At 39.1% G+C, this 21416-nt stretch overlaps 1 protein-coding gene across 5 annotated transcripts in view; it reads left to right on the top strand.

Moving 5' to 3' along the window:
* The window catches only part of Naa16 (N-alpha-acetyltransferase 16, NatA auxiliary subunit), an 87924-nt gene that overhangs the window by 37807 nt on the left and 28701 nt on the right, over window positions 1–21416 (top strand). For 2 of the 5 annotated variants that reach the window (XM_057786553.1, XM_057786556.1), the window contains 7 exons: window positions 4119–4332; window positions 6397–6587; window positions 9786–9894; window positions 11144–11242; window positions 11559–11702; window positions 18171–18268; window positions 19191–20048. In XM_057786553.1, coding sequence (XP_057642536.1) covers window positions 4119–4332; window positions 6397–6587; window positions 9786–9894; window positions 11144–11242; window positions 11559–11702; window positions 18171–18268; window positions 19191–19373 — 1038 coding nt within the window. In that variant the 3' untranslated portion in view covers window positions 19374–20048. The other 3 variants (XM_057786554.1, XM_057786555.1, XM_057786557.1) reach the window with 3 other exon arrangements.

Consider the following 21416-nt stretch of genomic DNA (forward strand, 5'->3'; position numbering starts at 1 on the left):
TTAATGTTGATACCTGTCTTGCTTTATGATTTGCAGTATTTTCTAGATTCCCAGACTGTGATAAGTAAATCTTTTGCTAGTGTGTGTCATTAGGTTTATAGTGACTTTGGCTGAGTAGCATGAATGAAATTCTTATATTAGGTAAACTACTTCTAGTTCAAAAAAATGATTTAATTTAAAAAATATTTTTGAAGGGAAAGGATTACACTGACTACCAGAGATTAAAATGTAGAAATCATCACTCTCTGGTCATATGGCCTAATTATATTTATTAAAAAATTAACTGTCTTATTCAGAGTTCGCTATTGGCATTTCACTCTATGAAAAATCTGAAACATAAACAAGAAAAGAGCTACTTCTTATGCCACTTATAATAATTAAATTTATACTAAAAATAAAAGCTTAAATAATATACATATTTTACATGTATGTAGAAATGTGTTTAGTATAAATAAATATCTTAATGACTGATGTCTAACAAATTTAATACATTTAAAGAAAATGCATAATGTCGTTGGAAAGATTTAAGAGTATTACTTCAAGCTTAGGAACAAGGGAGATGGCTCAGTGGTTAAAAGTTCTTGTTGTATATATGTGAGATTCTGAGTTCAAATCTCCAACGCTGATTTTAAAAATAAGAAAAGCAACAGGCATAGAAGCACACATCTGAAGGGATGAGACAGACAGACCCTTGGGATCTGGCTAGGCAGTCTAGATGAAATAGTGAGTTCCAGGTCCAGTAAGAGACCTTGTCTTAAAAAGGAGAAAAAAAAAAAAGGATTTTAAGTATCCTGTTTCAACCTCTAGTTTCAACATGAACCTACCCAGTAAACACACACAGTTTGGCCTGGGGAGGTGGCCCCTTCAGTAAAAGCACTTGCCTTGCAATCATGAGGACCTGAGTTTGGCTCCTCAGAACCCTTGTAAAAAGCAAGGTGGCATGGTGTGTGTCTGTAATCCCAGCAGTGACATGAATGCAGAGACAGGCGGATCCCTGGAAGTTACTGGGCCAGCTAGCCTGGCCAACATTAGCAAATTCCCGGCCAGTGAGAAACCTTGTACCAACAAAAGTCAAAGGCACCTGAGAACGAACATGTGAGGTTGTTCTCTGACCTACACACACGTCATATTCTCCCACACCAACAAGAATGCCCACATATACACATGTGCCCACAAAAGGTATAAAATTCATAGGTTTAGGGTTGTTTTGTTTTTGTTTTTGAGACTTTTTGACTAGGCTGGCCTCAAACTCATCTGACAGCCTCTGCCATTGAGTGCTGAGATTGAAGGCGTGCACCACCACATCCAGCTTTCAGAGATGATTTCTTAACTACATACCCAAGTTACTTTATACCTGGCTTCTTATGCTTTAATAAGGAAGTAAATACCTGTCATAAGTAAAGTTTTGCATTTTATTTTTTAAATAGAAATAAAGCTAAGAAGCAAGTTTAAGGAGCAGGTCTTTGTGCTTTCACGATTTTAATCAAGAACTTTTTCATTGAAGGCAGTTTTAGCTTTCACATGCTGCTATGGTTTCTTAGAAATTGGATTTGAAATTTTAGCATTCTGGAATGTCTTTTTCTGTCTTCATTGTGACCCTTTAAGTAGATTTTAAGATTATCATTTAAAGATCATGTGGCCTAGTCCAATCTGATGCTTAAGTTTTATTAAACAAAACAACTGTTTTCAAAGTACTAACTGTAAGGTTGTATTCAAAGCAACACTCTAAAGTATTTATCTTTTTAAAAACACTGGGATCTCTTTTAGTGTGCTAGTTAATATTTGGGTCAGGGCAATATATATTGCATATAATATAATATGTATTTCTAACTCCGTATAATTTGGGATTTCTAAAGTCTGTTGCATCTTTTTTTAAGTTATCACATGCTTTATAACAACAGATACTTTAGATGGGAAAAGGTTGTGTGTTCCCTGAGTTGATCTAGTCACCATTTTCAAGAGCAGGCATTTTTTCCCCCTTTTTGTGAGTTCTTAATTGTCTGAGCCAAGAATTCAGAGAGATGACAGACAGAAAAGTGGCCAGGAGAGAAGGCCGTACAGAATTCCTGAAGAAAGTCATATTCTAAAACTTTGATGACTTTTCTTAATTATTTGCCAACTAGTCTTAATTCAAGCCCAATTTTTGTTTTGTTTTGTTTTGCTGAGAGAGGGTCTTGCTGTATAGTCGGTGTTAGCTTCAAAGTTCATGGTCAAACTTAGCTTTGTTGACCATCTGCCAGCAGTGTCTGCTAGGCAGGGGAGAAAGGGTTGAAGGTTATTTCTTTAGTTGTTATATAGTATTCTGCAATGCCCGTGTTTATTCCAAAGCAAATGTTCATATGCCATTGCAGTATCCCGCTTTTTCTGATTGCTTCTAGCTTTTTTTTTTTTTTAAAAAAAAAAACTATTGGGAGCTATATGGAGTAAATAAACTGGGCTAAGTTGGTCGCCCACTTTATAAAGACATCAACTGGAGAGAGGCAGCCTGTGGGCTGTTACTGATAGAGGTGGATTGAGTGTGGTTTCAGATGACTTCTAAAATGGGATTGAAATCCATGTCTACTGATATTTCTAGAATAGCTTTGGAAGCTCGTCATCTCCTTTTCATGTGTTTCTCAACCTAAATAAAGTCTTGTAGTCCCATAAATGTTTTCATCGTACTGTATGTTCTAGAACTTAGCCTTTCTGTTTCCCTTAGCCAACTGTGTTTAATTTTAATGTATTATTCTTATGTCACCTTGGTTTATCTTAAGGAAAAGTACTGACAACTTTTTGAAATATGTTAGCCTTTGATTTAAAAAAAATAAGTCAAATTAATGTTACTAATTTATTTCATTGGGAAAATTCAATTTTCAAATATGTTATTAAACATAATTTTCTAATAACTGAACTAATATGTAATGTTTATTTTTATGTTTCTTGTCTCCATGTTTTCCTTTTATTCGTCTTGGAATTCTTCTCTTAAACTCTTAGGCATTTGGTGTGATTCTGTATATATAACATGTTTCTCATTACCAAGATGACTGAAAATATCAAGTGATTAGGAACAGTTGCTAATATATCCTCTGCACAGTGAGTTGCTAGACCACCCTCAGCACCCTCTTTCCCCCAAGGGAATATGGAATACTTCATTTTGTATATGAATTTGGAGAAGCCAAAGCAGAGTGGGGAAGCAGAGGTATAAATATGTTTCAGGGAGAAAACTAAATTATAAAATTGCTTTGTGTAGATAAGAGGTGAATTGTTTTCTTTTTATGAAAGGAACTACTGCTTAACCTTTTGTGGGTGGGGTGTGATTCCTTTGGAAATTAGATGAAAGCATTGCACTTGTTAGGAAGCCCTTGTGACTTAAGGTTTAAAAATTTATGGAATATGGGTATGTTAATGGAGCTTCTTCATAGGGAAAAGTCATAATGCTGTCTTTGATAGCACTTTACTAATAAGGATAAACTTTAAAACGTGTTGCTTGAACAGTCGCGTTAAGAAACTGACTGTATAGATGTATTCATAATTTAGATGAAATCACTAAGGCACTGAGAAATAAAAGACTTGTTCACCTGCCCTATCGACAAGCTCTGCCTCACCTGGTGGGTTGTGTGCTATTAGGAAGGAGGCTTACAGATGGTAGTGTTAGACTCCACTAGGAAGGAGGCTTACAAACAGTGAGTCTTGCCCTCACAACAGCTCAGGGAGGGTAGATGGGTTAGATTTGTAAACATTTAACGTGAGCCTGCGTGGAGTCAGTTTCCAAGTTGTGTTTAGTTCTTGTCTTGTTGCTTTTTATTGGAGGACAGAGGAGAACTACATTGACAGGTTTAAAAGATGACCCGATACTTGTCTTGTCAGCGTAGAGGGTCATCACAAACTATGATAGGAGGAAATAGGGTGAATTATAGGACAGCCCTTTAAGTTGGGATCAGGTGTGGTCAGCATAGTGCAGCTGTGAAAAAGACACTTTAGGTTGAGTGCAGAAAACTTGATGCCTTTTGTGTTAACATTGAAAAGGGCAACCATGTGCAACTGTGACTGTATTGTTGGGGGATTTCTGTAATTTTCTTTTAAAAGGTAGAGGTTATTGACATAAATGTAAGGGATAATCTTGTGGTTTTGTTTTTAAGCATTTTTTTGAGATAACCGATGATCAATTTGACTTCCATACATACTGCATGAGAAAGATGACCCTTCGTGCTTATGTTGACCTCTTGAGATTAGAAGATACTCTCAGAAGACACACCTTTTATTTCAAGGCTGCTAGATCAGCAATTGAAATATATTTGAAATTACATGATAACCCTTTAACCAGTGAAAGCAAGCAACAAGACATAAATTCAGGTAATGAAAAGATTTTAAAAAATACTAAATTTCAAAATATTATCAGATATTAACATATTGCATAGGAAAATTATCAACAAATGATTAGGGATATAAAAATGTTAGCTGGGAGGCCGGGCAGTGGTGGCGCACGCCTTTAATCCCAGCACTCGGGAGGCAGAGGCAGGCGGATCTCTGGGAGTTCGAGGCCAGCCTGGTCTACAAGAGCTAGTTCTGGGACAGGCACCAAAGCTACAGAGAAACCCTATCTCGAAAAACCAAAAAAAAAAAAAAAAAAAAAAAAAAAAATGTTAGCTGGGTGGTGGTAGTGCACATCTTTAACCCTAGCACTCAGGAGGCAGACACACAAGCAGATCTTTAAGTTCAAGGCTAGCCTAGTCTACAGAGTTTGTTCCAAGACAGCTAGGTACAGAGAAACCTTGTTTTGACAAAAGAAAAAAGAAAGAAAAGGCTAACTTAGTTATGCGCTATATACTATATCAGATTGTCTTGTCTCACCCTATGTTTGTACAGCTATTAACAATAAAAGAGTATGCTGTAAAATGGATGAGGGACAGTATTGGCTATTGATACATTAGGAAAAAGTCTGGGAGACTTCAAATAAAGTCAGGGCTGATGTTCTTTAGCAGATATATCTCGGTCAACCCAAAGAGACGACTTGCATGCCTCCTCCTACCCCCCATTCTCTCTGCCCAGCTGCCCTCAAATTCTTGATGTTTCTGCCTTAGCCTCCTAAATGAAGTTACAGGGATGTGCCACAGCATCAAGCTATCTGTCTTGATTTTGTTTTCAGTAACATCAGTTAAGAAAGAACATAAATGTCTGTGGACTATTTTCTTTAAATAGTAATTAAAAAAAAAAAAAAGACTTTTCAGGTTTGTGAGATGGCTTAGCAGATAAAATTCTTACCACACAAACTTCATGATTTGAGTTTGGTTTCCGGAACCCTTGTAAAGGTAGAAGGAGCGAACCAGTTCTATAAGGTTGACCTCTGACCTTCACACATGCACTAGGGCACACCTCCCCTCCAGTCTTAACCTTTTTACCTCTCCCACCACAAGCATAATGTTTTTGTTTTGTTTTGTATTTCTGTGTTGCTCTGACTGTACTAGAACTTACTCTGTAGACCAGACGCTGGCCTCAAACTCGAGATCCACCTGCCTCTGCCTCCTGAGTGCTGGGATTAAAAGCATGTGCCACCACCACCCAGCATAAAATATGTTTTTTAATTAAAAATTTAAAAGCTTTGAATACTACAGGAAAAATACACATTCTTACAACTTGTGGTATTTGCTTTACTGACCATGAGAGTGCCTCTGTTATATTTCACTCACTGGACTGCCAATGTTCAAATGGAGGCCCAGTATGTAGTAGCTCAGAAGTATAGGTTTTATTGGCTACAGTCTCTCACCCTTGAAACACTTGGTACATGTTTTATGACTTGAAACTGAGGGGGATAAAGTGATTTTCCTGTTTTTTATTGTATAGGAGACTGTGTTTGTTTTCCGGTTGTGATAAACTGTCCTGACAGAAGCAGGTGATGGAACTGTATCCAGGTTGGGGTCCATCATAGCAAGGGAGCCAAGGCATCAGGAACCTAGAGCAACTGTTCACAGTCCACAGTCAGGAGCAGCAAGAATGTCGGCATATATACAGTGCTCAGCCCTTTCTCCTTTATAATACAGTACAGGACGCAAGCTCAGGAAATGGTGTTGCTCTTCCCACATCAGTTAACGTAACCAAGACAGTTTCCCACAGATATGCTGATAGGCCAACCTCATCTAGACTGTCCTTATTGAGACTCTTCCCAGGTTACTGGAGATTGTATCCACTTGACAGAGGCAGGGTTGAGCTAATTAGTTTTAGTTATTAATGCAACCAGCATTTATAGGCTACCTCGTGTGCTGTGTTTGGCTAGCCACAGGAATATACTTTCTAAAACCTTCTACATAGTTACTCCATCCCTTCCTAAAAGAAAACTATATTGATAGTATATACTATTATAGAAAAGGCAAAACATATAAAACGGGAGTAACCATGTTTTACACATTTGAATATTTATAGAAATCCTGTCAGCTAAAGAACTGAAGAAAATGCTTAGCAAGCAAAGAAGAGCCCAGAAAAAGGCTATGTTAGAAGAAGAGAGAAAGCACATAGAAAGGGAACGTCAACAGAAACATCAAAAGAAAAAAAGAGAAGAAGAAGAAACTGCCAGCGGTCATAAGGAAGAACTTACACCTGAAAAGCTAGAGAGGGTGAGTTGAGTTTACAGCTAACTGTTTATGGTAAAAGTCGTGCTGTGTGATCTTGTTCTGGCCATGATTTATTTAAATGTTTAAATAAGAAGCCACTTCTGTTATTTCAAGTCATTATGAGAACCCTGGTTAGTGTTTGAATGACAATATGCAAATTTTGGCTAATGGAAAATTATATATAGAACTATTGTAGACCAGAATGGGGTCCTCTAAAGGCATGTTCTAACTCCCAGAACCTGCGAGAGTGTGTACATGGCAAAGGAAATTAAGGTTGTAATTAGCTGTAGTTAAGATGAAGAGATTAACTGGAGGCTCCAGCCATTGAAACAGGTCCTTTGCGTATATCTTATGGCTTCCAGAGTGTGTGGATGAATGGGTCAGTGTTTTGTGCTTACTATATATTTATTTATTTATTTATTTATTTATTTATTTATTTATTTATTTATTTATTATCCCTTAGAAGCCTGTTTGTTTTCTAGTAAGGGGAGGTGGGGAGGAACTGAGAGGAGCAGAGGGAAGGGGTTCTGTAATCGAGATGCATTCTGTGAGAGGAAAACAATCTATTTGAGAGAGAGAGAGAGAGATCAGCCTGAAATGCCCACATGGCCAGCATGGTCACAAATGGGACATAAGGATAGGGTGATGTGCTGCTGGCATTCAAGGTGGAAGAGGGCCAGAGTCACGTGATGTGGGTCGCTGAAGGAAGTAGAAAAGGCTTGGAAATGAATTCCTTCCTAAGACCTGTGAAAGGGGATGCAGTGCTTCTGACTTGGTTTTAAGCCTGCTGAGCAGATGGTGTGGGACTTAGAATCTACAGAACTGAGAGAGCACCAGTGTGTGAAGTTTGTTGTAGCAGCAATGTATTTTCATCTTATTGTTTACGTGTGTGTGTGTGTGTGTGTGTGTGTGTGTGTGTGTGTGTGTGTGTGTGGTAGGGGTGGCTTACAGAGGCCAGTAGAAACCTTTGGCTCTCCTGGAGCTGGAATTAAAAGTTGTTGTTAGCTGCCTAACATAGTGCTGGGAGCTGGGTCCTTTTGAAGAACAGTTAAGTGCTCATAACAGTTGTGCTATCTCTCTATCTCTTGACCATGTACTTTGAATTTATTTACAGGTGAGAGTTTTAAATGTTTCCGTGCTCATTTTGGCTATATCGAGAGCTTTTTGAGGGCCAGCCTCAATGCTGTCTCAGGGTTCAGAAAGAAAGCTTCAGTCAGCAGAAGGCTAAGGGTCTGAGGGCGAGAAATGAATCTCTCACGCCATACTTCTTCGTGCCAGTTTCTTTATTGTTCTGCCATGCTGCAGTTTCTAGTTTATATACACACACAATAGCAATTGTCTGGTAATCACAAAGTTACAGAGCTTGAATTTCTCAGGGTCATAAAGCAGGTAAGAACTGTTCCAAGAGAGTCAGCATCTTTATGGCCCCAGGGAGACATGGCTAGGACACCCGGGCAGCACTGAAAGCCAAAAAGGCTGCTTTAGGAGGCTTTAAATTCTAAGAGGGGAGAAGGGGAGTTCATGCACGATACTATATTCTTAAGTATGATTAATTAAACTAGAGGTTTGGAAGCACACGTGATCGGCAGCCTCTCTCTGCCTGCCACACTGAAGGCCTGTGATCAGCGTCAGGGTTGTTACGGTGACCAGAGAAACTGCAAAAGAAAACGTGTGTCATCTGGTCCGCGTCAGCATTTTCACCAGGGACTTCTCAGATATGCAAATTACATCTTTCACCCAAAGTGGTTAGAACAAGGAGGCTTTATGTTTATAGAGTACAAAATCCCACTGCCCATGCCAAACAGTGGTGCTTGTCCTAATGCAGTCCATGTGAAGGGGATTACCTTCCTCCAGAGCTGGCTAAATAAACAGTGACTTTTTCTGTTATCTCTCAGGGTTAGGACACAGATGGTCAATTTCTTGGTTACATTCCTGTATCAGTAAGCTGAAGTGAGTGAGGGTAAGTGTAAGGAGTTAGAAGCTTTTTGTAGGGTTAGAGCAGGGGTCAGCTGTGGTTAGCACTTTCCCAAGTCATCTGCAGGAGAATTTGGGACACCCAGTCCCCTTATCAGGAAGGGCTAAGAATCACACAAACTTGGACATGCCCACCCCTATCTTGAAGGCTTCAAATGTGATCTCTTTGAAAGACTCCTCTCCTGACCAAATGTCAAAATAAAAGATAATTGCAGGGAGCTGCCTTTTTTATAAATACTTTTTTAATTGTTCATATTTAGCTATACATTTTTCTCCACTTCTCCCTTCCTCCCGTCTCCCCTTCTACCCTCTCCCGTGTTCCTCCACCCCCACACTCCCATTTACTCAGGAGATCTTGTCTTTTTCACCTTCCTATGTAGATCCATGTATATCTCTCTTAGGGTCCTTTTTGTTGTCTAGGTTCTCTGGGGTTGTGGCCTGTAGGCTGGTTTTTCTTTGCTTTATGTCTAAAAGCCACTTATGAGTGAGTACATATTGTATTTATCTTTCTGGATCTGGATTACCTCACTCAATATGTTTTTTCCTAGATCCATCCATTTGCCTGCAAATTTCAAGATGTCATTAATTTTTACTGCTGTGTAGTTCTCCATTGTATAAATTATCTCAGGGGATGGAGCAGAAATTAGATTGTGGGAACCAAAGTTTTAGATTGTATGACTTAATTTCTCACCAAAGGTCCCAATATTCCAGTTCGTAGGAAAAATGTGCCCAATAATTTATACACGCTGAATCTTTTGGGGCAGCTCCTACTTAGAGAAAGAGAGTACTTATGGCTTCACAAGAGCTCTACTGTAAGAACAGTCATTATACAAAAGGTGATAAGCCCAGCATCATGTGACTTGGTTTATCTCCATCAGAATGCATTCATTCTGGTGATTAACCTTCTACTTTATCAGCTGAAACCTCACTGCATAATTCTTGTAGACCACAGCAGGGCTCTATAAGAAAGCATACAAATTATGTATCTGTACATGTTTATATAAAACTTGAAATGAACTTGGCATGTGTAGCTGTTTTTTTGTTTGTTTTGTTTCTCTGGGTAGCTCTGACTGTCCTGAAACTTGCTATGTAGACTAGGCTGGCCTTGATCTCACAGAGATCCAACTGCCTCTGCTTCCCAAGAGCTGTGATTAAAGGTGTGTGCCACCACCACCTGACTATACCTGCTTTCTAAATACAAAAATTTTCTTCTCTGCTTCAAAATAGGTTGACAATCCATTAGAAGAAGCCATCAAGTTCCTCACTCCTCTGAAGTCCCTTGCTGCTGACAACATTCATACCCACCTGCTGGCATTCGAAATATATTTTAGAAAAGGTAACACATTGTTTTGATTAAGTTTGTATGCTTATTATTGTTTTGTTTTCGATGGTGCAGGGGTTTGAAGCCTGGGCTTCACATAGGCTAGGCCTGTGCTTCTTTACCCAACTAACACACTCTTAACCTTGAGTACAGCTTCTAGCCTGTATAATGGTGATTGTTTTAGATACAATTTTCTCACTTAGATCCATTTTTGCTTTTTAGAGCTTTAATCAACCTTCCACAAAAGGTCCAATTCCCTTTTATTTCTCTACTCAAAAATTTGCTGGGCAACATATTAAAATATTATAAAATCCAGTATGAAAGTATTTTGAACAATTACACAGATTGTTTACATGTTTTATGTCAGTACAAACTAAAGTTTTACATTTGGGAAGAGGGAATCTCACTTGAGAAAATACCCCTATCAGATTGGATTGGCCTGCGGAACATTTTCTGGTTTATTGTGGAAGACTCTAGCTCACTGTGGACAGTGCCACCTATGGACTGGTGATTCTTTGAACTATAAGAAAGCACACTAAGCAAGCCATGAGAAGCAAGCCAGTAAGTAGAGTTCCTCCATGGTCTCTGCATTAGTTTCTGCCTCAAGATTCCTGTATTGAGTTCCGGATGATGATGATTTCAGCTATAAGATGAAATAAACCCTTTCCTCCTCAGGTTGCTTTTGATCATGTGTTTTTATCACAGCAGTGAAAACTTAACATTTATGTGAAGTTTTTGTTTTTCTTCTTTGGTTTTTTGAAACAGGGTTTCTTTGTATGGCCTTGACTGTCCTAGAACTCACTCACCAGGTCAGCCTTGAACTCACAGAGATCTGTCTGTCTCTGCCTCCTAAGTTCTGCAACTAAAGATGTGCACCTCCCAGCTTATGTGAATCAACTTTTTTTTTTTTTTTTTTTTTTTTGGTTTTTCGAGACAGGGTTTCTCTGTAGCTTTGGAGCCTGTCCTGGAACTCCCTTTGTAGACCAGGCTGGCCTCGAACTTACAGAGATCCGCCTGCCTCTGCCTCCCGAGTGCTGGGATTAAAGGCGTGCGCCACCACCGCCCGGCTCTGTGAATCAACTTTTAAAGTTTTTCTTAGGAAAGCAAAAATTGTCTTAGATAATGCAAATTAACTTTGACTTTTTCTCACAAGTGTGTTTTAAAAATTAAGTTTTTAAATTGAATTTAAGTGAAGCTAAAATAAATGAAGAAGATAACACACAAATACTGATGCTGGGTTTTTTGATTTGTTTTTCTGGCACAGGGAAGTTTCTGCTAATGTTGCAATCTGTTAAACGAGCCTTTGCCATCGACAGTAATAATGCATGGTTACATGAATGCTTGATTAAATTTTCTAAATCTGGTAAGTATAAAGAGGGGGTGTTTATCCACGTGCAGCCATGAGAAACACTGTCAGCCATTCGCCAGGCAGGAATGAGTCTGCAGAGATGCAGTCAAATCAGAGTTTGCCTGATAGCAAATGGTAGTACACCTGTGATTTACCAATAAGATAAAATTAGTGCATTTTAGACTATACTGTTTGTTTCAGAGGGGTGATAGAATAATTTTACTCTGGATATATACATTAAGTTTAACACTAATTATAAAAATATTTCACTTGATTTTTTTCCCCTGAAAGGATAGATGAAAAACAAATCCAAATGTTTTTGTTTTTGTAGTATCTGATCATAGTAATCTTCCAGACATTGTGAGCAAAGTTCTAGCTCAAGAAATGAAGAAAATATTTGTCAACAGAGATTTGTACAGCTTTAATGAAGATTTTCTCAAACACAATGCTACCTCTCTTCAGCATCTACTTTCAGGTTTGTATTTGGAAAAGTGTTCAGTCTAATTAATTACCAGAAAAAAAGAACATAGAACCATTTGTATTTTTGTTTTTTTTATATCTATCTATCTATCGATCGATCGATCTATCGATCAATCTATCGATCTACCAATCGTACAGTGTCCTGCCTGCATGTATGCCTGGGCACTAGATCTCATGATGGTTGGTTGTGAGCCACCACGTAGTTTCTGGGAATTAAACTTAGGACCCCTGGAAGAGCAATGCTCTTAACCACTGAGCCATCTCTCCAGTCTTCCCTTCCCAATTTGTATTTTTGACCTGGCCAAAATGTTCTTGGTAAAAAGGAGAATAGAAGCACCACTCTTGGAATTGATTCACACAGCAACGTAGGAAAGCTTTTGTCTATCTTACTGAGAGTTGCACCATAGGTGCTGGAGAGAGGCTCAGTGGTTAAGAGTACTGCTGCTCTTGCAAACTTGGGTTCAGTTTCCAGAGCCCCACATGGTGACACACAACCATCCTTAACGCCAGTTCCAGGGGACCCAATGCTCTCTTCTGATTTCTGTGTGTACCAGGTATGCACACAGTACACAGATACATACACAGACAGAGCCGTACACGTAAAATATAAAAATATTTTTAAAAAGTTGCACATTAACTCTGCCTTTTGATTCTATAGTTATACTTTTGTAAAAAGTTGAATCCAACTACTATTGTGGGGAGAAGTTGTTCTTAGATGCTAGTGCAGGCAGATTACAAGTTTGAAATGACCTTAGTTGACTACATACACTAACCCTGGCTCAAACAAAATTAATGCAAAGAAAGAAAGAGCTTTCAATACAAAGATACCTACTGAAATGTATATAAAATTTGGGGAAAGAGAATGAACAAGAGTGTGTTTGGTGATATGGGAAGCAGTGGTAAATGTTAGAGTGGAATCAGGTAGTCATTTAACCCTTTAAAACAGTGTGAATTCCATTGGGATGATTTATAATAACAATGAGTAAGAGGTTTATTCATTTATTTATATATTTATTTTTGAGATAAGGTCTCATGTAACGTAACCCAGGCTGACTTTGAAGCTGCTTTGATTATACTTACCTAGTTATCTGGTTATAAATAACTTTTTATTTATTTATTTATTTTTTTGTTTTTCGAGACAGGGTTTCTCTGTGGTTTTGGAGCCTGTCCTGGAACTAGCTCTTGTAGACCAAGGCTGGTCTCGAACTCACAGAGATCCGCCTGCCTCTGCCTCCCAAGTGGGGGCTGGAGAGATGGCTCAGAGGTTAAGAGCATTGCCTGCTCTTCCAAAGCTCCTGAGTTCAATTCCTAGCAACCACATGGTGGCTCACAACCAACCATCTGTAATGGGGTCTGGTGCCCTCTTCTGGCCTGTAGGCATACAGACAGAATATCGTATACATAATAAATAAATAAATATAAAAAAGGGGCTGGAGAGATGACTCAGTGGTTAAGAGCATTGCCTGCTCTTCCAAAGGTCCTGAGTTCAATTCCCAACAACCACATGGTGGCTCACAACCATCTGTTAAGAGGTCTGGCGCCCTCTTCTGACCTTCAGGCATACACACAGACAGAATATTGTATACATAATAAATAAATGAATAAATAAATAAAATTTTTAAAAAAATAACTTTTATATACATCAGCAGAGACCAGTGAACAATAAATCTCAACTATATAAAAATATGCCTGGGAAGAGGTCTGAAAGAAAGTTTATACCAAAACTTTAATGTTGTCTTTGGATACTGAGATTATAAGTAATTTTTTCTCAAATTCTTATTGCTGTTACTCTTTTTTATTTTTATTTATTTATTTGGTTGAGGGGGTTTAATGCCATTGGGTTGGCTTCTTATAGCCAAGGATAACCTGGAACAGCTTACAGTGTCCACATGCTGAGTACTAAGATTAGAGCCATGGTCCACCACATCTGGTTTTATGTAGTGCTGGAGAGTGAACCCAGGCCTTCATGCAAAGTTAGGCAAGCAGTTTACCAACTGGCTACATCCCTAGCCTTGTGTTACATATTTTGTGTCTTGAAAATTTATTTGTATCCCGTGGAGCATTACTCTGGCAGCTTGAGGGGTGAGCGCCACAGTGTGACGCTGAGTTACCTGGGAAGCAGACTCTGGGACCAGCATCGGGGTGCAGATCTAGCTTAATGTGGAAATTCACTGGTGTATATACATTTACTATCCAGTCAGCTAAGGATACATGATGTTGTTATCCCATGAGTTCGAATGGCATCCACACTGTGGCATGTGAGGGTGTACATGAGGGGCAGCATATCCTGGCAGTGTGCCCTGGGACAGAGGGCTCGGCACCATTCTGTGGGTCTCCAGTGTGTCGGGACCCTATTCTGTGTTGTCTAGTATACCAGAAACTCAGATCTGCTCAAGCAGCCTCAGGAGCCATTTGTGTTTCTCATGTTCCCTGTGTTTTAGAGACATCATCTGGACAGAGATTGTTCTCACAGTATCCTGTTTTGTTTTGGAAAGGGTTCTAGGCTTCTTACACAGATTGCTAACATGTCAGTGAGAATTAGATGAAGGATGGTAGAAAAGTTGGAGATAAAGTGAAAGATGTACCAAATTTAACTGTGCTCTGCTTTTTTTTTTTTTTTTTTTTTAATTGATTGTTACTGAGCTCTACATTTTTCTCTGCTCCCCTCCCTGGACTGTGCTCTGCTTTAAACCATGTAGATAATTTTGCCTAAAATTGTATAGATAATTTTAATCTAAGCTTTGTTAAAGAAAATGTCTTCATTGTAATACATGTGGAAGAATTAACATTTAAAAAAATTACATTTCTAGGTAGAAAGAGCAGAGAAGAATTTTTCTGTAAGAACAGAGGACGGGCTGGAGACTTGGCTTGGTGGTTAAGAGTGTTCATGCACTGCTCTTCTGGATGATCTGAGTCAGATTCCCAGTACCTATCAGGAGGCTCACAGCCACCTAGAACTCCAACCCTAGAGGGATTTAACACCTCTGGCCTCTGTGGGTACCTGTACTCAGATGCATAAACCCCCACACAGACACAATTAATTAAAATAATTTATAATAATTAAATAAATAATAATAATTTTTAAATAGGTTATTGCTGTCTGGGGGACCAGCCTCCAGCAGCACAGGGATATCATGGAGTCAGCGAACCTAAACTTTTCTTTCTGTCTTTCTTTTTTCTTTTTTTTTTTTTTTTTTTTTGGTTTTTGAAGACAGGGTTTCTCTGTGGCTTTGGAGCCTGTCCTGGAACTAGCTCTTGTAGACCAGGCTGGTCTCGAACTCACAGAGATCCGCCTGCCTCTGCCTCCCGAGTGCTGGGATTAAAGGTGTGCACCACCACCGCCCGGCAAAGCTAAACTTTTCTATCTGAGACATGTTAAGGAAAAAGGCACTCACAGACTCTATTGATGTTTTCCTCCTTTATTTCAATTCTTGTTATTCTCTCTTTATTCTTTCTATCTCATGTTGTTTTACAGCTTTTATGCCCCACAGAATCTTCCAGGCAGTACAAGAGTCAGAACAGTTGCATTCCATTTTTCAAGTGAATTATTATAGGTAAAAATATGTTTTTAATCTCCCTCACATGATCAAATATTTTATGTATTACAGATATAAAACAAATTATCCCAAGAACCCATATATATTCATACCCAAGCAACTTGTTATAGATCAACCATGTGGCAAGCAAGGTGTTTTTGTCAGGTCTCTTACTGGCAGGCTGCATTTTACAGTTACAGAGAAAGGACCAATCACTTTATTACTTATCTTAAAAGGCAATCTTATAAGGAATCTTAAAGGAATCACAAACCTAAACTTTTATATATGAAAAAGAATCAGTCGGCTCTACTTTAAATCTTTAGGGTATGTATCCATTCATTAATAGTTTTTATGTCAGGATATTGAGGACTTGAATGGATATAAGAATTAATCATCACTTTTGGTCATCAACCAAACCTAGCCAGCCCGTAATAACTGGGCTGCTTTGTTCTTGTTCCCTGACCTTGAAAGAGTCCCGCATTCAACTGTGTGCTGTTTTAAAACTTTAGATTGTCTTCTTGGGTTTTTCACCTCAAAATTATTTAGCGAAAACATCTTAGTCTAACTTTGGTGTTTTCAAAACTTTGTTTCGTCTGTGACACACTCCAAGACATATGCACTTATCTCCCAACATTAAGGTTAAAAAAATTTAAACAAACTGGGCTATTGAGACTCAACTGTTGGTCATTAACTTGAGCTACAATCCGTGCAGCTCCTTAGGTGAGACTCAGACCCTGGTTGTGAAACATAGCCTTGTATTTATTTTTATTCATCAAAGCACTATAAGCTCTCATAATTAAATTAAACAGTACAGCCTAGGGAGGGGTCATCTTGGCAATTCACAGGAAAAAATGCCCAGTAGAGTGGGATGTTTCCAAGAGATAAACACACAATATTACAGACAGTGGAGATCTCCCCACGTCCACTCACACCATGCTAGATACCAGAGAAAGAGAGCCACAGCAAACATGTAAAGGCACAGCAGAAGCAAAAGACATTCCAGGGTCTACAGTCCCGTGGCCTTTCCTAAAGGAAACTGGCCCATCAGAGGATTCCATTCTGTTGGGCTGACTTTGGACCTTCAATAGCAACTCGCTGCTCCTCTGGCGTGGCTCACGACAGTAGGTGAAAGTAATTTTTTAGAAGACCAGGATGATAGAGAAATAGTTTTTAAAATATTCTAAGGAAAAGGAAAATTTCTACCATATAAAAATAAAAGATGGGGGCTGGAGAAATGGATCAGAGGTTAAGAGAATTGACTGCTCTTCCTGAGTTCCATCCCTAGCAAGTACATGGAGGCTCATAACCATCTGTAATGGTACCTGATGCCCTCCCCTGGCATGCAGGTCAATGTACGCACAGAACACTGTATACATAATAAATATGTCTTAAGAAAGGAAAGATGAATGGAGCATTTATTTAATTATACAAACTCAGGAGTCAAAACCTGAATGATCAGAGAAGTGAAGAAGTGGCCAGTGACTTCTCTCCTTCCTCAATTCAAAAGGGCTGAGACTTTTTCTAAGCCTCACCCTACTACCTCCTTTGTCTCTATATGTTCTCAGTCCTCCAAAGCCTCTATGGCTAATTTTGGTCAGCTAGTAGCTAGCTCCACTCTCTAATTTGAAGTAACTTTATTGGCAGTCTTGGGGGTGTCAGAGTACAATTAAAATATCCCAAAGAAGCTGGGCGGTGGTGGCGCACGCCTTTAATCCCAGCACTCGGGAGGCAGAGGCAGGCGGATCTCTGTGAGTTCGAGACCAGCCTGGGCTACAAGAGCTAGTGCCAGGACAGGCTCCAAAACCACAGAGAAACCCTGTCTCGAAAAACCAAAAAAATAAAAAAATAAAAAAAAAATATCCCAAAGAGCCGGGCAGTGGTGGCGCGCGCCTTTAATCCCAGCACTTGGGAGGCAGAGGCAGGTGGATCTCTGGTGAGTTCGAGACCAGCCTGGTCTACAAGAGCTAGTTCCAGGACAGGCTCCAAAACTACAGAGAAACCTTGTCTCGAAAAACAAAAAACAAAAACAAAAAAAATCCCAAAGAAAAAGAAAAGCTCCTTAAAAAAAAAAGAGTCAAGATACCATTTTATAACTAAGTTAATATGTATAGAGTTTTCAACAGAGAAAAATAATGTACATTAATAAGAATACAGTAGGAACATGAACATATGCCATATCATTTTCAGGACACATATGAACTGTGTTTTGTTTTACTTTAAATAGCTTTTATAAATTACTTTCTTTGTAAAAATATCTTTCTTTGACTATATTTCTTTGTGGCAGTAATTTATTCTTTAGATGCTTTAGTTTAAGGTACTATGCGTTGTAAAAGTGGTTTTGAAAAAACAAAAGAGTGGTTTTGGCTGTCATTGATTGTATAGGGTAACCCTGTACATTTATATTTTGAATCACATTGTTTCTAAGCATAGAAGTTGTCAAATTTTTTATTTCAGTAAGTGTTTGATAACTGTCTGAGGGAAAAGCTTTAATAATGTTTTGTTTTAAATTTTATTTTTAAAGTTTTATGTGTATATGTTGGTGCACAGCATGTGTGCAGTACCTATGGAGGCCAGAAGAGGATGTCAGCTTGCCTGGAACTGGAGTTACAGATAGTTGTGAGCTGCTGTGTGGGTGCTGGAAACAAAACCTGGGTCCTCTGTAAGAGCAGCAAGTGCTCTTCACTGCTCTTCGGATAGCTTTGTCTCGGTAACTCATGCTCTCATTGTGGCCCAAAGCTTCAGTGGGATGTTACTGACAGGAGGAAATTAGGAGCACACGTCATAGTTGGCTACCCAGAGCTGATGAATGCCAGCTCTAGCCCTCCACTAGGTGATTAAACACTGTGAGCCACATCTGACTGACCAGTATAAGCTAGATGAGCGTAAGCCTTAACAGTTACTCATCTTGAAATGTCTTGGAATTTCAGGTGCTAAAATGATGTATTTTCTGGACAAGTCAAGGCAAGAGAAAGCAATTGCTATAGCCACTAGGTTGGATGACACTATAAAAGATAAAAATGTGAAGGTAAGATTCTTCACAGACTGATTGATAGGTCTTGCAATATCTTACAAAATGTGCATCTCTACAACAGTTCTAACTCGGTTAAAATGCTCAGCCCGGATGCAAATCTCAGCCCCACCTGTTACTAACTGTGTGACTTCAAGCAAGTTATGTTTCTTTTCTCATTTCAAAAATAGATGTGCAAGTGATACCTGTTGCACAATTGAGTTAAACTTAACTGAAATAGCAAAACATGAAGTCCTTCCTCCTGGCTCATACATAGAGCCACTTAGTAATGTGAGCTGTTGCCAGTAAAGGACACTTCCTGATATGGTGGTGTGTGCCTGTAATTCTGCAACTCAGAGTGGAAGCAGGAGCATCAGAAGTTCAGAGCTAGCACTGGCTACACACTCAGTTTGATGCTAAGCCGCCCCAATAAAACAAAAACTAGAATTATCTTTTTAAGGCTTTTGAGTGTTTTCCTCTCATAAATTTTTTTTTGGGGGGGGGGCTGCTTGTTTGTTTATTGGGAAGGAGAGTGCCATGCCAAGAATGTGGAGGTCAGAGGACAACTTTCGGGATTTGAGTCTCTACTTTCCCATATAGATCCTAAGATTGAACTTGAATTGTCAGGCTTGGCAACAACTGCGTTTGACTGCTGAGGCATCTCGCCATTCCCTTTTCCCCCTTTTGAGACACGATCTTGCTATGCAGTTAATCTTGGAGTTAGAATCCTACTTCGGCCCCCTGTGATTGGAAAGGCCTGTGCCATCACAGTCAGCTCCAAGTTGGCGTTTAATGTTCTTTATTTGTAGTGAATGCTTACTGTAGATAAGAAGAGACTGAAGTCTTTCTCGGGGTAAGGAATAGGTTGGGTCTGTTGATTAAAATCATTAGCAAGCTGCTTGTATCTTTGTGCAATTGATATGTCTTCCTGTGTCATTAGACTCTTACAAAGGTTTCCGAGGCCCTGCTTGACGGCAGCTTTGGGAGCTGTAGTTCCCAGTATGAAGAGTACAGGAAGGCCTGCCATAACCTGCTTCCGCTTACCTCTGCCTTCCTGCCTGCTGCCACCGAAGCCACACTACACCGAACAGCTGACCATGAGTTCTTCAAGTGTGAAGTTTGAAATCTTGTGCAAAGTTTGCTCTTACAGATTCAAATTTGAATTCACATCAGGGTTTCTTTTCTAGTGTGTATTTTATTGGTATGAAATGAAATATTTGGATAGAAGTTTTTTTTTTTTTTTTTTGGTTTTTCGAGACAGGGTTTCTCTGTAGCTTTGGAGCCTGTCCTGGAACTCCCTTTGTAGACCAGGCTGGCCTCGAACGCCCAGAGATCCGCCTGCCTCTGCCTCCCAAGTGCTGGGATTAAAGGCGTGCGCCACCACCGCCCGGCTGGATAGAAGTTTTAAATGAAGTATTATGTGAGCTTATTTTACGCTCTGTCTGGCCTCCAATTTACATAGACATCTGTTACAATTGCTTGTTTATACTTGTACAGTCTTACACTCCTGAATTAGGAGTGTTGTTGCTTCTGTATTATACTTAGTTGTTGATTAACGCATAAACGTCCCTCTTAGCGCTGTTGTTTATCCTAGTTTCAGAGCCTGTTTTGATCTCTTTATTGGCTTCTTTATTTGATTTTTTTTGTTTTTATTTTGAAGTGTTAGCTTTATGTTAAAAAATAGCCATATTTTCCATTTTGGTAGATAACATGATTCTCTCTTTTTACCTTAACTTGAATGATTTCTGTTTCCTCCTTGTGTCATTAGACTCTAATAAAGTAATATTTTTTGTGATAACCATATTCTTTTGTGACACTTTATGGTTTAATAAAGGTACTCCAGTTTTTATGTTGATGATGCAGAATGTGAAGACTGGTCTGCCTCTTAGTCATGTAAGTTGGCCATGAAATTTCTTGTGTATTTGTTCTGGACTTACAAATCATCATGGAGCAGTTGTGCTTTCTTGACTGATTGCTTAGAGAGCTAGCAAGTAGCTTATTTTGAGAGATTTTCTTCAAGGGAGCATGATTGGGCAGAGTACAAACTAAAGCGGCACTATCACCCTCACAGCCATGTTTAACTACTTGGTGAATGCTTAGATCCCTCAAATGAGAATTTAAACTATAATTAGTTAAGCTATAACATGTTGTTGATCAGTATTTGGGGGCGGGGACACCTTGCCATATCATATAATGAAATCACTATTTCTCAGCTATTATCAATGTCTAACTCTACTATCTGATACAAATTCAGAATGGAGATTTTAGACAGTTCTAATTAAAATGATTTCCCTTTATCTCTTTAGAAACTTAGTTGCTGAGAGGAGAAAAACTAACTGTAAAATAATTCCAATCTCGACAATTCCACAATAAATTATTTTATACAAAGTTGTTTGTTTATATCTGTTGTTATTATGTGTCCATACTAGAAAAATATTTTTAAGTTTATAGAAAATGTGGTTATTGATAACCACCTCCCAGATATGTTTTGGTGCTACAGAAGCTGGGATTCCTTTTGGTGTTTTAAAAATTTAGAAATAGCCTGGGAATGATGGCGTACTCCTTTAATCCCTGAGTCGGAGACCAGTCTGCTCTGCAGATCGAGTTCCATCCTACCTGTGGCTACATAGTGAGACTTAAAAACCAAACACACAAGCAAACAATCTAATGGATACTTGTCATGAAATATTCTGGCAAGTATGTAATTCTTCATCTTACTATCAGCAGGATGACATTTTTGAAGGTTGCTGGTGACCAGACTGGAACATTACTCTGTAGGGCTGGTGCAGAAGGGGTGGCCCAGAGGTCAGGAGCACACAGAGGCCCAAGTTCAGTTCTTCGCACCCACACTGGGTGGTTTATGACGATCATATGACTCACAGCTGCCTGCAGCTGCAGTCCCCCGGGGACCTCACATCCTCTTCTGGCCTCTGGAGGCACAAAACTATACCTACACATAATAAAAGAAATTAAGACTTTTTTTTAAAAAAATATTCATTTGAGATGATTAGGTGTTTTTGAGAGTTTTGGGTCCATGCAGGTAAGGTGTGGTCAATTACAGGCCTGAGGTACCCCTAAACTACTGAACTTCAGTCAGAACTGATGTGTAAGTAGAGTAAGGGGTGCTTGGCATTGGGGTCCCCAGGGCTGTGCCAAGATTATGATT

Source organism: Chionomys nivalis, chromosome 12 (genome assembly GCF_950005125.1).
Source record: "Chionomys nivalis chromosome 12, mChiNiv1.1, whole genome shotgun sequence".
NCBI lineage: Eukaryota > Metazoa > Chordata > Mammalia > Rodentia > Cricetidae > Chionomys > Chionomys nivalis.